We start from the raw sequence: 17,613 nt of genomic DNA on the forward strand, positions 1-17,613 counted from the left end.
TGAACTGGTTGCTGAACCTAAGCATTAATTCATATATCTTCCAATACATATTACTATATTACATTATTGTTATGACAAAAACCTGATATGCTATACAAAAAAACGAGAGCTGATCCAGAATCAGCACACACCAAAAAAATCATGTATATTTGTTGATCAGCGTTATCAATAAATGTTAACTGTTGATAAAGCCACTTAAATCAAAGAGCAGTTTAAATTAAAGCACACCAAACACAAATCAGAATATATGATACATGAAAGAGAAGTGAGCTATACTTTGAATGCATTTTTGTTATTCTACGGCAGGGGACGTCAGATGTCAAAAAAGAAACTAAATTCCTCTAACAGACAGTATTTGTATTCATCTGCCGGGTGACTCTGGTTCAGATTGCAGTTCAGAGTTTGAAAAGAGAAAATAAACAAGCACACAAAAACAGCAAGCTTACCAACAAACAGAACAAAATCTAGCTCACTCACGCTCACAGAAAATTCCCAAGGTGACAAAAACACTCAGCTGAACTTCTCACTTGTTTATGTAAATTGTCAATGGTGCTTTGTCTTTATTCAGAACGACGGCACATGGACAAATGTCAATAGTTAAAACATGATAAGCAGTATCTGGGTGCTACAGGCCACTTGCCAAGATGGAGCAGCGATAAAAGACTGACGCGTTGGTGGTTGCGTTTGTTCTCCAGCCTCGCACACGCTGCTGGGAGATGTTGCTTTGGCGCTCACTTTAGGTGGTCTGAAGGCATGGTGCCAGTGAGCCGGATGAAGGGACTGACGCTGGGAATTAGCAGCGGACATAAGCTCTTGTAAAGCAGTGTACCCTTAGCTGGCATTAAGTATTTTTAACAGCAGCAACATCGTGATTCAACTTGTCAGCGGATGAATAAACATTCAATTTCTTCTGCTGAAGACATAAAAAAAAAAACCTTGCAAATCACTGTCACGAGGCGAAGCTCTGCCACTCACTCAGGTTGTGTGTGCAGGAAAGGGAGGTGTTAAGGTGAAAAGGCAACCATAAAATATTCTGTCACTCACCTCCCTTCAGATGCTCGTCTGCAACCTCCATCTCATTGTCTGGGGAAAGGTGGGAAAAGACAGCCTGTCAAAGCTTGTAGCTGATACAACACATCTACAAAATATGTTTCTTGATTCTAATTACAAGTACTTCATTTACAGTGTCCTGCAAGTCTGGTTAACATTTCATTGAAATGTGATGGAGTGAGAGATATTCCATTGCTGTGTTCACTAATAATGTAGACGATACATTCTGTGGGAATGGTAGTTATAATAACGCTCTTTTTTTTTTTTTTTTATTTTTTTTTTATAAATCTCAAATCCTTTTGCTTACCCTTACACCAGATCAGACATTTCATAACAGGCTCTCTGAACTGCAATACCAGACATCCTTGGATCTAGTGAGTTACTACATCAAAATGACTCACTTTGTGTGTGAGCGTGTGTGTGTATGTGTGTGCAAGAGAGACATCCCTTTTCAATTAATCTATAGAAGTTAGCTCAGCATATATTACACAAAACCTTCCGTTTCCTCCCAGTACAAGGAAATGTAAGCCGAGTTGGACAACCGGGTCTTAAAAATCTCTGATTTTCTCGGCGCCTGACAGAGTGAACCAGAGGTGTTTCTACTCTGACGAGTTTAGCTGCAAAGAGGGAGATGAGAGGACGGCTACGAATGTTCCTTCCGAGGCAGACAGAGAGCAACTGAGCTCGGCTCCCATTATCCAAACACACAGTCTCGGCTCAGATCAGCATGCAGCTCAAAGCTTTAAAGCATGACACCATATGCTGTGTGCTGCCTTGAGAAATGTACACATGCTATTCATATGTTTAAGGGCAAAATGGGTACAAGAACATGTCTGTGTCATGACTGCACCTTAGTGAGCAAGCATCCAATGTGATGAAAGGCTTTTGTCATCTGCTCTGAGCGCATCAGAGCTCCCAGTGGAGTCAGTGACAGGCTTTTTTTCTATTGTATAGCACGGAATAAAAGGCTTCAGTGCATTCATCTAAGCCTGCTTTGGGAAACATGGAGAGTCTCAGCCACTGTCACATGCTATCACATTATTACCACTCATCACTCTTCTTCTTTGTTCCCTTCCCTCACAATATTTCTGCAGTCGCTCGCTCAGTTACTCGCTGACTGACACATTCTCCTATTTTCAATCTAATCAAGAAAATATCGAAATATTTTGCTTTCTTCCTTTCCTCCCTTCCTTTATTCCACAAATTCTTGCTTCCATTCATTCATCTAGTACCTTGCTTTATTTCTCCATTTTACAACTTTTTCTGACGCTTGTTCTTTCCCTTTCAAAATCATTTTCAATAGACATCTGTGTTTCCATAAAAGTACGGGACACGAAACGGGCAACACTTGCAGACCGTAAAATGTATCAGTACGGTTTTCACTCCCTTGTCTTCGTTTTCAAGTGTGAAACCTTGACGAATCCACGTCAGAGATTTGAATAAAATTGGAGCATCTTCAAATTGTTTTCCCTCAAATTCTCCGCTTGTGGTTTTTACATTTAACCGTGACGGTGAGCCGCACTTTCCCTGCAGAGAGTTCTGTTCCATTCCTAGCTCACTTCTACTTATCTGGAATGTATGTTTGAACATGTTGACAGATGTGCTTAAAGTGTATCCTTAGATCTGCCAAAACTGACTGAGGAGGTGTGATCCAGCGTGCTTTCTGGTGATCGCATCACTAACACACTCTGGTCATCTTATTTCCCAGCTCTGAGGGAAATCCTTGTGAAACCAACACAGACTTCATTTTCACCCCTCACAGGGCTGCCGCTGCCCCTCATATCCTCTGTCAACATATTATGTGTGTGTGTGTGACTGTGTGCACAGTGCAGCTTTGCCATTTCCCGAGCAGTTGGAGGTGGAGGGCAGACGCTTCTGTCACAGACAGGTGGTTGTGGGGGCATGGAATTGGGAGTATAGAGAGTATTAACAGCCATGTAAACAATTGTCAATCGCAAAGTCAGTGAAACAGTTGGCGAGAACACAACGGCCCCTACGGATTTGAGGGCTGGTTTCATACTGTCAGCGCCGAGGCTCACCGAGGGGATGAAATGATGGAAACCAGCTTGAGGGCAGCCACCCTGATCACATTAGTAGAGAAGTGTAACCAGAATCAATTTCAATGTGGTTTCACCGTCTAAAACCACAGCTGCTTCACTGCTTGCAAATTATTTGTGCCAAGGCAAGCATGGCGTCAATCAAAAACGACCCAATATGTTATTCTCAATTAATTGATTTTCCTATTCATATTTTCATACAGGGCTGCTTTGATTGATGGGAAAACTTTATTTGAAATGACAAAATGTTCATTATCTTTAAAACTGCAATAATCTTCTTTCCAGACGAAATGAAGCGGAAGTTCTTATTTGAAGTTTCTGTTCATCTCAAATGCTTACTTTATTTTTCTCATGGTTCTTTTCCCGAATGCTTATAGTGTGAATCGGAAATGTTGAAAATTATTGTTATTAAAAAAATCTAATAAATACAAAAGATACATAGGGGATTACCTGACTTGCTTTTTATTATGAGAGTGCTTCGCCTCAGGGATTTGTTATACTTCATGGTCATCAAGAAATGCATGACAACACAATACTCTTGGGCAGGGTCTTGTAAATGATAAAGCAGAGGAAAGGGGAGAACAAGTGGCTTGAAGACGAGGTCTAAGTGAGAGCAAGTGAGGAGTAGAGCAAAAGATAATAGGCAGCGTCCATGTGATGTGACACATCAAACGCTCAACAATGTCAGGGGACCCAACATTGTCTCAGGTATCCGTGTGATGCACTGAATGGTGCAGCAAAAGACATCTGATTGCCTGTCTCCGACTGTGAGGATAATGAAATGTTCTGATACACACCTGCTGTCATTCTTCGTAGGCTAAATGTCTTTGAATGTGTTGCACTCCTCCCAATCAGCATTTCTTTGTTTGTGTCAAAGCTATCAGCTTCCAGACAGGCCTTAGAACCATGGTGTCAAGTTCATATTCACAGCAGAAATTGTGTTATAATTATTTTTGCCATATTTATTTATTGAGTTGCTGCGGCTGTCACTGACTATGCAAATAATGTGAAAGACTTAAAGAGATTTAGAGGTTTCACATCATCTCCATCACACACGGGCGCAGATCACAGTTACGGAAAACTACCGTGGCTATGAAGGTAAATCTGAGTGAGCTGATATATCTACACCTATTACTTCTTCTTAGTCACCTTATTATACTATTTAAGACAATATTAGAACTCTGGAAAAAACTGTTTGGGAAGATGATGTAACTACAAACATTAGCTTGAGATATGAAAGATTTTAGTATGTCCGGTGGGGGTGGTGAACAGCTGGCAGAAGCAGTGTCCGTGCCATTTTAATTTGGGACAGTATAATAATAATGTTTCTTTTTTATGATACTGCGTTAGTGCACAACATACGATAGCAAATGTATAATACCAACTTGAGCGATGCAATGTCTCTTAACTAAGGTAAAATACAGATTTTTTTAAAATCTTCAAAAGTAATGACTTTGGAAATGCAAGGATTCTTCCCGACAGCGACGACATTTAACACAACAATATCGCCACTGAATCTCAAACATTCTCTCTGTGACAAGCAGAGATAGCTCTTATGTTTCTCCTCCATTGCCGCTTATAGCGAGATGTAGGGCAGTTATCCAGTGACAGCTCTTGTAAGTGGCTGGAGTGATAACTGGAGAACAACAGCTCCAGATTCTCATCTCAGAGCACTAATATGATGAGACGGGGACTGGGTACACCAGGGCAGGCGATATAATTAAGGTCTCTACCGAGAATGTAATCTTTCAGGAAGGCGAGCAGGACAGATGATGGGCGCACACAGGGAACGAAACACTCTCCATCTGGGAGAAGCGAGACGCAGGCCTGAGAGCCGCTATTCCGTTGGGGAGGTGGGGGGTGAAAAGTAAGGTAAATGGGAGGTAATGCAAGGCTGGTAAAGCCAGACAGCCTCAGCTGAATGGCTCCAGAGCTATTCAACCCAATCCTCAATGGAGCCTCCATCAGAACTTGTTACGCCTTCTGCCCTCGCCAAAAATTAATGCTGCTACCAAGGATGGAGGGCGTCAGGGAGAGCCGTAAAATAGAACGGGAGCAGAATGTAACAGATGTTTATCGCACATAAAGAATTGAAGAGCACTAAGCAAGGATTATCCGAGGCTGGCATGAATTACGAAATTTGCTTCTTGCCACATTCATTTGGAACCCTAAATTATTTAAAAAAAAATCTAATTTCATGGAGGTTGTGACAATGTGTAAAACAAAAAATAAAATAAAAATCTTATTTCAGCAAGGCACACTCCGCATGTGTCACGACAGCGTGGCTTCGTAGTAATTGAGGGCGAGCACTATAGTGGCTTGCCAGCAGTCCAGACTCGTCTCCCACTGACAATGTGGGGCCTATTATAAAGTGCAAAAAACAGTGTACAGCCTTATGCAAAATGAACAATTCTGAACAAAGCCATACCTTCAAAAATAATGGACATTTTCTTCTTGTAGATGGTTAAGTCAGTTTCTAGGAAGACGCAGAAAATGACACGTGTGATCTGCACAGAAAGAGGATGAGGAAAAACAATTAAGTCCAAAGTAAACTCAGCACGTTCAATAATAGAGTAACCAAGCGGAACATTTTGGATATTAAAACTTTGCGCATTAGCGAGACACAATCAGCTTCGTTCAGGAGTCTGATTAGGTACCCTCCCTATTGAGACCACCTGAATTAGCCATTTGAGAGCGCTTTTAGCAAATGGTGGAGCACATAACCAGAATTGCTATTACCAAAAGGGTTCACGTTACAGCAGAGCAATATCCTTCAACAACACATAAGGAACAAGCAATTTTGAATGCTTTCACCAAGTATGCAATTTACAAAATTAAAATGGCAAACGCATGTTTTAGTTCACATGAGGGAGTAATAAAGCCATAATTACATTGATATTGGTATCTTTAAAAAAAATTAAACCAGCTCGAACACTCGAAAGAATGTTACACATAATTGTTTTTAATTTTACCCTTCTACAGTGTTATGAGTGGTTAAAAAAAGAAAAATCGAAGAACGCAGACATAACAACAAAGTTATAAAGTCAGCGCAATAAAATGCTGACTGCCAACTGTCCAACAATTTAACCTGAAGGAAAAAACTGACCTCAAATGATGTAGGGAAAAATAGGACAACATTTCTTTGCCAAAGTTAATTCAAAGAGGAATTACACAGAAAATATCACAAAAAATAAAGCGAGAATATATTCTATGTGTCAACACTAGTTGAAGCATGGTACTAGGGCTAAACAATCTATTGATTTTGCAATATAATCCTGATTTGATAAAACTTGATTTGCTAATTGCAAAGGCAGTAAAATTACTGGTCATTGACATCGAAGTGGAAGGAAGGTGACGGGTTGACATCACCGTTGCAATTAAAGCCTGTCACGTTAGTGTGCATAATTTACAATTTATATTTTATAATTTATAATATATTTTATAATTTATAATTTAATACCATGCTGGGGAAGTTAAAAATGTTCTTTATGTTATGTAGATGTTCTTTATATGTTTTATGCGGCAGCCCCATTAGTCTAAACACGGTATTCTGATAAATATTGTGTTTGTAGAATATAGAATAGAACTGCAAAATCCACTTGTTTTCAATCCTGTATAATATAAGGTCTAATAACTTTTAACCTCCTTAAAATAAGTGATTTTTGAGGTGAGGATTATGTCCATGATAATGTTTTTACTAAAGAATTACTAACTGTGTATGGTCTTTTTAAATAAAGCTGTATAATTAGCAAAAAAACTTATGAATTTGGATTTCCCGAGTATTACAAGACCTAAGAACTGTCTCAAGTCAAGTCAAGTTTATTTGTATAGCCCTAAATCACAAGCAGTCTCAAAGGGCTTCACATAGACAAAAATTGACAATTATTCTCAAAGCATCCCCTGATCTTAAGCTCTCCGCACAATTAGCAGCGGGATGTAATGTTCAAACATGGATGTCAATATTGTTATTAGGTAGCACGGCTATGGAGGAAGAAATGGATCTCGCTCGCCTTTGTCCCAGTCTGGACCAAACAACTTTCACAATCAAAGAGACCCCCTTCTGGTTTTCACACTGACACAAATCTATAAATAGTTCTACCACCGGGGCTTTGTAGTAAATGTTAGGGGTTACTTCAGGATGAGGACATTTTATTTCTGCTAGCTATTCAGAGTATGACTATTTGTAAAATGTCTCACTGACAACCGTCAAACAATTCGGGAAAAAAATAATTTGGAGTTGTGCACACATAGATAACGTGAACGTAATGTGTGTGGCAATGTACTGTGTGCTTTTTTTGTAGGATAGCAGATTAAGATTTTATTAATCTCTTCTAGAGCTTAATCCTGAAAGTGAGTGCCCACTGTGAAACGAACACTAAAGGCAAGCCTTACTGTGAAACACAAAGAAAGGCTACTTTTGAGCCTATGCTCACAGCGTATAACAAGATATTCTGTTACTTAACCTGTTAATTTAGCGCATTTCAATCGGGCCGGGCTCATTGGCACAGATGGCAAAACAAGGTAGAGGATGACAAAATACACAAGAGGGAACACACTGTCACATTACAAATAAATGAATTAGATTTAATCGTGAGGGACTCTAAGGGAGTGCAACATTGGTAATGTTATTCTATCACAGAACACATTAAATGCAGCCGTTTCTGTTTTCTGGGGAATTACAGTAAGTGTTGTTATTGATCATTTAAAGTTGTTCAACTGCATGACATCTCCCTGGAATGGAGCCTTGAATGTTAAAATGCCCCCAAAGTTATATACAGTTCTGAAGTTGAGCAAAATTGTTGTTGCATCACTGACTCCAAAGAACAAAACGCTCATTTTTGTTTGTTTGTTCGTTTTATTATTAATATGTTTTACTTAACTATACACTTGACGACAGAGGCTTTAAAGGTAATACAAGTTTGAAGCTGGGAGTGGTTTGACTTTGAAATGGATGACTTGCATATATCCAAGTTTGCAAATTGAAAACAAAACAATTCAATCCAATCAGAGGTCAACCAGCATCGCAGAATGGATTGCGCTTGGGAATGCCAAAGTATCGCAAGCTATAGCACACGAGATCTCAATATTACCCCACAGCTAACCTTTCATGCTGCCTAAAATGTTCTATAAAGCTCTTGATTGGCATGTAAGCCGACTGATATCCAAAAGAAGCACTAATTCAAGCGAATGCATAATGATATACAACAAACTCATACATTTTTGATTCAACATTTTCAAGACGATAAATGCACATGTACAGTGTACGCGCAGTTAGCTAAGTGTGCCACTGCTCACACCCAGCAAGGTTGAAAAAGTTAATGGAAGACTAATTAGAAAGCTGGGTTCTCTGCATGCTACCATGCCTTGTCATTATTCATCCCTGATTGGAGCGTCTTTGCCAAAGGGTGAGCGCAACATGAGGGGATCCCATGACTGTTTTAGGCAGGGATGGTCAGCTTGATGAAAAAATCCTTATAGTAAGGTCTGTATTTCATTGGTATCTTGATTAATACCAAATGACAATTAACTTTGCTATAGTTGACACTATGCCACTGTTTTAAGTACCGTGTTTTCTGAACTATAAATTGCAGTTGTTTTTTCATAGTTTGGCCGGGGATGCGACTTATACTCAGAAGGGACAAATTATTAAAACATTGAAATTATTAACACATTATTACTCGATCATTACCACATTACTTACTAGTATATCAGTACACATTATTTTCACACTAAACCGTATAAGGGCACTCTAGGCCTGTGGAATAATTGCAACTGCAACTGACGATGAGTCTGACATCAGACTCTACTTCCGGAGTCAGTGGAGTTGTTTATAAGTGACACAGAGGACAAAGATTTTGATGGATTTAAGGATTTGGAGTGACACAGATGGTTCGATAAACTTATTTATGTTAAAGTTATTTGAATAATTCTTAATATCTTACGTCAGGCACGTTCTGAGCTCCACGTTTGTGTTTATGTAACGTTAGCATCCTGTATCGTTGAGCCTGTTGTTGCCTATTAATGTCTGTTCTTGGTGTTGGATATTGTCAAATATATTTCCCACAAAAATGCGATTTATACTCCAGTGCGATTTATATATGTCTTTTTCTCCTTTATTAAGCATTTTATGGCTGGTGCGACTTATACTCTGGAGCGATTTATAGTCCAGAAAGTATGGTATAATGGAAGTACTAAAGTATTTTTAGTAGTATTTAGTGCTGATTGTATTGTCTACTGACAGAATGTTTGACCTGTTGTATTAAGAGTTTATTAGATTACGCAGGTGCATCTAATAACCAGTGTAAATTACTTCTTGAAAGGTTTAATATCACAGGTTGCTTTCCTTATATGACAAGCGCTGTGTGTTTGTGTATGCATGTGTCATTGTTCTAGAGACTAAAATATGCTAGCAGCCAGAAATATCACCTCATAAAAGATGGCAGCATCAAAGGCATCATCAGTAGGACTTTGCCTCTTTTGTTGTCTACAATGTAGGTTTGGTTCGGGGCTTCACTTTGAGGCAGGCGAACCGCGTCCAAGCCTTATTGCTGATGTAATTACACACACCTGCGTCTCCTGGTTCACAGAGCGCGTAGCGAGAGAAAAGTGGGTGAAAAAAAAATCCTTGCATGACATTCTAATCAGAACAGCGACAACAAATTAGCATTCGTCTTGCAGTGGGGAGGGGCAACAAAATGTTCAATAAGTCCCTGTTCTACCCAGGTCAAGGTGGTCTCTCTCTGTTGCTGTGGGTTGTGGATAGCTCCAATTAGAATTTCCTCCCACTTGAATCCTCAATACCTTGCCTAATAGGAGTTAATATGGCCATGTGCATGCGTGTGTCTACGTAAGAATAGGGGTGGTTATCTACTATTTGAAATAGGTTTGGACCTAGGTCAGATTGTTTTCTCACCTCAACCAAACCATGCCAGAGGATTAATGACAACATACGTATGCTAAGACATCCAAAATGCACGTAAACAGCAGTGGCAACACAGAAGTAAGCAGTAGTTGACCTTCAGCGTCTCCCATCAGGGGTCGCCACAGCATGTAACTCACATAATTTGTTTTGCACAGTTTTTTTCCACCGTATACCCTTCCTGACACAACCTTACCACTTACATGGGCTTGGGATGGTACTCGAGAGCTAGATGTTTAGACACTGGCCTCAATTATAATCTATGCCAGCTGCACAAAAAGGCAGCAGCGTATAATAATATACTAACATTTAAAAGCACAGACAAAAACATAATTACTCACATAATTTGTTTTGGACAGTTTTTTTTTCACCGTATGCCCTTCCTGACACAACCTTCTCACTTACATGGGCTTGGGATGGTACTCGAGAGCTGGATGTTTAGACGCTGGCCTATGCCGGCTGCAAAAAAGGCAGCAGGATGTAATAATAATAATACACTAACATTTAAAAGCATAGACAAAAAACAAAATGACTTAAAGGACAAGTCGAGGAAAAATGAAATCAGTGCTTTTACATAACATTTGGAAGAGGCTTGATTTCAATCTTGAGTTTTTTTCCCCCCTCTTTTTTGGCTGTTATGGCTCATGTCTGGAGGGGAAAAAATACGAATTGGGTCAGTTTTAAAATCTAGCCAGTGAGTCTTTCATGATATGGATGTTCTGATAGAGGTCCACCATGTTAAGATTAGGTGGCTTCGGCCACTCGGGGAAAACTGTGAGAAGCTTCCCAGTTTGACTTTGATTGACCCCTGGCAGAGGCTCCACCTGCAGCAAGCTGGAGCATTATCATTTCAAAGAAGGCCTCAGAAAAGGTTGTCCCTTTGAACAAAACGCCTCCATCTATACATCAAAGCAGACGCCTGACATTGGACTCCGACAAATGATGGTTACTACCAAAGCTGCAGAAGAAAGTGCTGGACTGAAGAAGCCGAACTCCCAAAGCCGATCAATGTTAGATACTGAATAAATCACAGAGAGGGCAGTAAGACGGCCAGTGAAGTCACTTAAATATTGCCTAAAAGATGGCGAGAGTTTTGTAAATGCTTATGTACAAAATTATGCATGAGTGCTCAGCACAGTGTGACTAAATAGAAGTGATAACATTCTGCTAAGCTGCCTGCTCATTTCATCAGTGTAAAACATCACAAAGCGACTCCTAAAGCTGCATGTAGAACAGAATATCAAACATTTTGACAGTAAAACGCTGTCTCGCCAGATTCGGAAAAACACATCCGATAATATATATCAGCAATTTGTATGTTAATTCAACAAATCTGTTACTTTTTCCACACATTTGAGCTCAGCTGGAGTACAGCACGTATGAGGCTTCAAGCATTTTATTGCTCACATGATTTGCTCAAACTGAGAGCTGAACAGCTTTTGCCAAGTCCCTTCAAAGTTCAGAAATACCAAAACAAATTTAGCCAGAAGGTACATGTTTAATTTGGCATATTGTTCTATTCTATAATATAAAATTTGAAGAATTCTATAAAAGATACATCACGTTTCTGAAAGAGGAGGCCAGGCTTTATGGATTTTCGATACATTTGTAAGAGTTGACGCAATGTCAACACAGGAATTATTTAATTGACAAGCACTGCTCCTCCCATGATGAAGGAATGTGTCAATAACCTCCTACAAGGACTGCAGATATTATTATCACTGGGCAAAAACCGAATGTTCAGAAAGTCATTTCGAATGAGAAAACAAAAATGATTCCCCACCTGCCAACAGGACCTGCAGGGGGCCTTGAACGATTCACCATATTACAGTCCGTGTTTGACCAATGTTCTAATGGATTTGTCAATTAATACAGATCGTTCAATAATTATCATGATAGAATGCTTGTGTTTGAGACTGTGGGGAATGCTGGGAGTGTGGAGGAGATGGATTTAGTCTTTTCAAATGAGAACGATGAGAGGAAGTGTAGCTGCGGACAAGGTCAGAGGGGGAATGATGAAGGAAGGACTAATGCGAGGGCTGTATCTATGATCCATGACGGCATTGGTAATGATGTGACCTCTGGACACTGGCCTATAACAATCTCTGCTGATGAGGCTGGCTGCTGTGCGTGTCTGTATGCGGCAAAGACGGACAGTAATAAGTTGAAAAAAATTACATTTTCGTAAGCTATTCTTTGCCTGCGGTTAAATAAGCTCACCTACTATTCACTCAGTGGGCACTCCATTAGAAAAATCTGCAGTATCAAAATTCCGCCTTCAAAAACATAATGACGCTTGGTTTCTACTGACATTACCTTGTTGTGAGGGGTAAAATATTAGAAACAGCTCAGTGTGAAACTATCCAGTAGTACACCACTGCATTTATGAATGACCACAAGAGTACAAACGTGTTGCTCATGCAAGTGCACTTAATGTTATGGTTGAAGAGTAATACAATTATTTTGGCCGTCATGTTACTGGGCAGAACAATGGGTTCGTAGTTGGCTATGTTTGTCTACTTGTACTGTACCGTATGTTCCGCACTATAAGGCGCACTTAAAAACCTCAAATTTTCTCAAAAGCCGACAGTGCGCCTTATAATCCGGTGCGCCTTATATATGGACCAATATGGATTCGTGGATGAAGACTAATTTATTAAAGTAAGCTTTACGTGTTTATTTTGTGTTTTGTGATATTAACGTTATTGATATATTATTGTTTTCACTACTTTGAGTGTTACTATATTGTGATTGCATTAACGTTTGAGCAACGTTGAGTTATTTATTCCATGCGCTTTATAATCCGGTGCGCCTTATATATGGACAAAGTTTTAAAATGGGCCATTCACTGAAGCCTTATAATCCGGTGCGCCTTATAGTGCGGAAAATACGGAATATGCAATTACCTAGTGACTAGTCAAGGTTGTACACTGCCTCTCAATGGAAGTCGGCTGAAAAGACACATGCTCATCCGTGATCCAAAAGCAGGATATGGATGAATTTGTTTTTTCTTTTCCGTCTCTTGACATTGAAGCAGTTTCAGGGTACAAACATTGCCGAACATATGGTGCTATTAGTACACACTTGCTGTAGTTTGATGTTCTCTATACTTCAAAACCTGTATAGCTGTGCCAATTGTTTTTCTACAAGGAACCATTTTTTTTTTAATGGACTTGGTTTTCATGAAACTTAACACAACAGCTGGTTTGCCTTCACGCAATAAACTTAAATTGTGAAGGTTGCGACAACTATTAGTGCACAAAAATGAAATGTTAGGCTTACCAAAGACAATAAAAACTCCACATAAATACATTCTGTGGTGCATAAAATTGTGGAAACATTTCTTTCACATGATGTGGAGCATGTAATATGTAAATGGATCCAATAAGGAATGGCACATACTTCTCCTCTTGGCTAATTCTGGTGCATCTATAGAAAAGTTCATTGAGGTACACTGTCCCTGTCAACTACACAAACAAAAATAAATAAATACATGCATGCATGTTCTTGATCACGGTGCCTCCTTCATACACATATTGTGTATTCAACAAAACTGAGTTAAGGCTGTCACTTTGAAATCTAAGTTAATACAGTTGTAAAACAACTAAACAGCAAAGCACATAAGAAGGCTTGGTGGTCATTTTTTTTTTCAAGTAAAAGCAGACAGAAGCAAGGTTCAATGGCAAACTCATAGAAGCTAGTGGGAAACACAAATGAGATCCACGGATGTGCTTGAAGCAAAATACGACAGTAGAAATGTTTATTATTCACGCATAAATCATTTTGATATTCCCCTTCAGAATAGGCAGGATATAGAAGAGTCAATGTGTGTTTTTGTGTGATGATTTGCCACGTTCACCTTCTCCTTCCTGCAGCATGTTTGCACTGTCCAGGCTCCAGTGGCTTTAAGTCACTATCTTGGGAAATGTATGGTATGTGCTGGATTGGTCTCTTTTGGCTACTTTAAAAAGCTTCCAGACAAATGGGAATCCAATCACAAGTCCCATGAGCAAAACTAGCTAAACTGCTTGAGCATTAGTCTGATTTCCAAGGAGATTCACAAGATTAGAATTCAGCAGTCAATGCAACATAAATGTCCATCATCCGTAGTCATCCAACATAAATCTGGCCCTTTCTTCAGGAAACCTTACTGTGCTACAATCATCCATAGTCTTCATCTTATGCATGCTTAAGTCATAAGCCTGCCTGTACATACTTGAACATGAAAATGCAGATGAGTGTGAGTGCGTAGGTCGTGCTTCCTCTCCACAATACCTTGAAATGATAGCAATGTCTTTTCTTTTTAAATAACAAGTGGTGGTTTTTTTTTTCTGTTTAGCTTCATGTTGAAAGGTCATAAGAGAAAACTCATTAGAAAGTACTTTACTTCATACACCATTTCTCTGGGAAAACAGTCAGTGGAACTCATTTCACCAGAAATCCAGACATGTTTTATGAGTACCTGCTCGTGTGCCATGTAAATCTGATTGAATGGTATGCATGAATAATTGGAATTTACAGGAGATACAACATAACATTTTTGAGATAGTTCGGTAGTATCAAATGTATCAATAGTTATATAATAACATTGACATTGTAATGTCATTGTGTGGACAGTTTGTGTCAGCTTTTCAGTTTGTTGTTTTTAATGCAAATTATTTTCTATTACATTCAGTTGTAGGGCAAAATCTATCAAATACACAACAACTATTTAACATACAATGCTTTATAAAAATAATGGACCTTTAAACATGGTGCGTCTTAAGTATGATTTTTTAAAAATCAATTAGATTAATTATGTGGATGGATGTCTGCTTTGCTTTAATCTAAATTCCTTCCTGTCATATTCAGTTGTCAGGCTAAATCTATCAAATAGACAAAAACTCTTCAATATGATTTTTTTTAAAAAATCTAATTCTTCATTGATAGTGCGCTTAATAATACAGTGCACCAAACGGTTTGCAAAATACGATAAATAGCCTGATCTATATTAATATTTGAATTAAATGTCCTGATTAAACGAGTATCCCAAGAATATCCGGATTGCATCACGTATGGTCAGCCAGCGAGTCAAGTAAATGGGCTCCTTGTGTAAATGTTGCACGAGATTCTTTCCCCAATCCAGTATGGACCCATTCTGACCTTTTAGGGAGACATTATTTTTCGCTAGAGTGCAACGTGGAAATGCGTCAAAACAAGTCAAATTTTGTACAATATTTGATTGTGGCATTGTGCAGCTGTATGTGCATTCACATACACAAATCATGTAAATGTCAGTCTGAGAAGAGCAATAAAACAGTTCAAACCGCAGAGCTAACTATAGAGTGTAACTGGGGAGTGGGAAATTAAGTTGTAAAGGCTTATTGCATCTTCAAATTGGTGACTGTTGACCTTTCCAACTTCCACTGCTGCTGTTAATATTTAAATATGTTTTCCATCTTTTAAAACTTTCTTGACCAGGGTGAACATCCTAAATGTATTTATTTTATGAGCAAATAATCAACTATGATGATAAACAACATGTTATCTGCTCTAGGATGAGAAAAGAAAGCAATCTAAGATTCACGGAAAACCTGAGTAAATGAAACAATGAACTTTGTAACCTAACTACACAACATTCAATCCATCCAATTTTTATTGGTGATATGAGGTAAGTTTTGAAAAAAAACAGTTATGTCATTTACAAGCATGACTGCATGCCTCCCCACCTCTCTTCTGAATGTATACTGTGTGCAATTCCACACATAGTTTCGTTAACAATGCTAAAAAATAAGTAGGAAATCCTTTTATAGTGTCACGACAGACTGCCGGTTTCTTCAAGGACAATTAATTGCTATTTTGGTATTGTTGAAATAAAATGAAATAATATTGAATACAGTGGATTTTGTGATACGACCTATCATTCATCTAATTAATTTTTATTTATTTTTTTGCTTTGATTTGCAAGCTAAAGCTTGAGATATGAGTGCTGCCTAGTGGCTGTGAGCGCAATTTAACTCGCGTCAAACAAAATCAGCAGTTTGGCAAATAGTGAACAATTCATCAAAAAAGGCAGTTTAATTCCACATCCCAGTTGCAGTTTCCCATCAAGCTAAACATAAAATACAAATTATGCAACATTATGCTGACAAAATGTGTGACATTTAAAAAATAATGAAGATAGCAAGGCTGTAACGAGGACCATGCAAGACCTCCATTGTCAGTTGATAGAGAAGTTAGTGCCAAGGGCAGAGAAGGCCACCAACATTCTTTAAACTGAGAGACAGGGTGAAATTTCTGCATCTAGGTCGGAGGAGACTCTCTCACAATTGTAAAACCATTTGTGAATCTATTTGAAAATCTGCAGGTGTTTCAGAAAGACAGCAAGGTTATTTCAAGCTGAACAAAATGTCATCCAGGCGTCGTATTAGAGACACCTGATTCAGAACTTTGGCAGAAAGAGAGAAGTTCAAACAAGGACACCAGTCAGGCAGAAGAGAAAGCACTGCTTGTATTTTTCTTAATTTTACTAACACAAAATCAAGCCCAGACAACCACAGGAGCTACTCAACAAGATGGCAATATTACACTGCCTTCAATAATAAACAGGAATCAGGCAACGAGCAGACAAGATTGTTGATTGCAGCATGGCGAGTAAACCAACTCGCACACAGAATCAGCCAAAAACTATTTGACAGAGTGACAGTGTTATTGACTGTTTTCGAGCAAGGGCAAATAGAGGAAAGAGAAACAGAAGAAACCAACAAGAAGCACAAGAGCAGGAACCGTTTCATGACAGACATTGTCAGTCACTTAGAGTGACAGCTCAATTGTTTTAATAGGTTTGAAACTATAATTACCTGTACAAGCTTTAATTAAAAAGGTTTTCCACATGTACGTTATTTTATATTCCAGGTTGAAGTTAAAAACAAGGAACATCTACTCACAGGAATTTCTTTCCAATTCAGAATTTACAACCGTTTATAGTTGCAGTCTTGCAATATTATCACTTCATGTGTTGATTTTGAATGATAATACAAAGCAACTGATGTTGCAGCCAAGTCTCAAATCTACAGTATGTGTTTGAAGTCATCTTGAACTGGTCCCACGTACAGGTTTTTAAGAACGAAAAAAAGTCTACTAATTTTTGACATCTGAATCAATGCTCAAGAAACCATGCATAATATGTTTAACAACCGGTGACCATAACAAAACACATATTAGGTTTTTCCACATTTTGGCAGATTTACACAGAAATGTAATAACAGGAAATTATAAAAAGGGAGGGGGAAAGAAAGCTCAGCAGGAGAACTACCACTAGTAGTAGCTGTGCGTGGTGTAAACATTGTTTTAAACTCGAGGTGATGGTTGACATATTACATGGAACAGGAATGACTATCCAATGGGGACAAATCTGTCAAGCAAACTTCTAGTCAGATTAGACATTGTAGAATTTCTGTGGGGTTAATTCAGAAAACCAACAGAACAGTGTGTTCTGATGTGAGGCTATTTTAGGAGAATTTCCATTAGTTAAATATCCAATCAGTAGCAAATACCCAAACAAACAAAAAAGTCACTTGAGATAAAAATAAACACGAGTGATTACAG

At 38.7% G+C, this 17,613-nt stretch overlaps 1 protein-coding gene across 5 annotated transcripts in view; it reads right to left on the reverse strand.

Annotated features, from left to right (window-relative positions):
• Positions 1–17,613, reverse strand: part of macrod2 (mono-ADP ribosylhydrolase 2) — a 280,346-nt gene that overhangs the window by 23,326 nt on the left and 239,407 nt on the right. For all 5 annotated transcript variants that reach the window (XM_088384939.1, XM_088384940.1, XM_088384938.1 and 2 more), the window contains 2 exons: positions 5,536–5,614; positions 1,045–1,083 (listed from right to left, as the gene is read on the reverse strand). In XM_088384939.1, the coding sequence (XP_088241065.1) occupies positions 1,045–1,083; positions 5,536–5,614 (118 nt within the window). The remainder of the gene's footprint in view (positions 1–1,044; positions 1,084–5,535; positions 5,615–17,613) is intronic.

The sequence above is a fragment of the Syngnathus floridae genome, chromosome 9, assembly GCF_059516105.1.
Source record: "Syngnathus floridae isolate MCC-2025c chromosome 9, RoL_Sflo_1.0, whole genome shotgun sequence".
Classification (NCBI taxonomy): Eukaryota; Metazoa; Chordata; class Actinopteri; order Syngnathiformes; family Syngnathidae; genus Syngnathus; species Syngnathus floridae.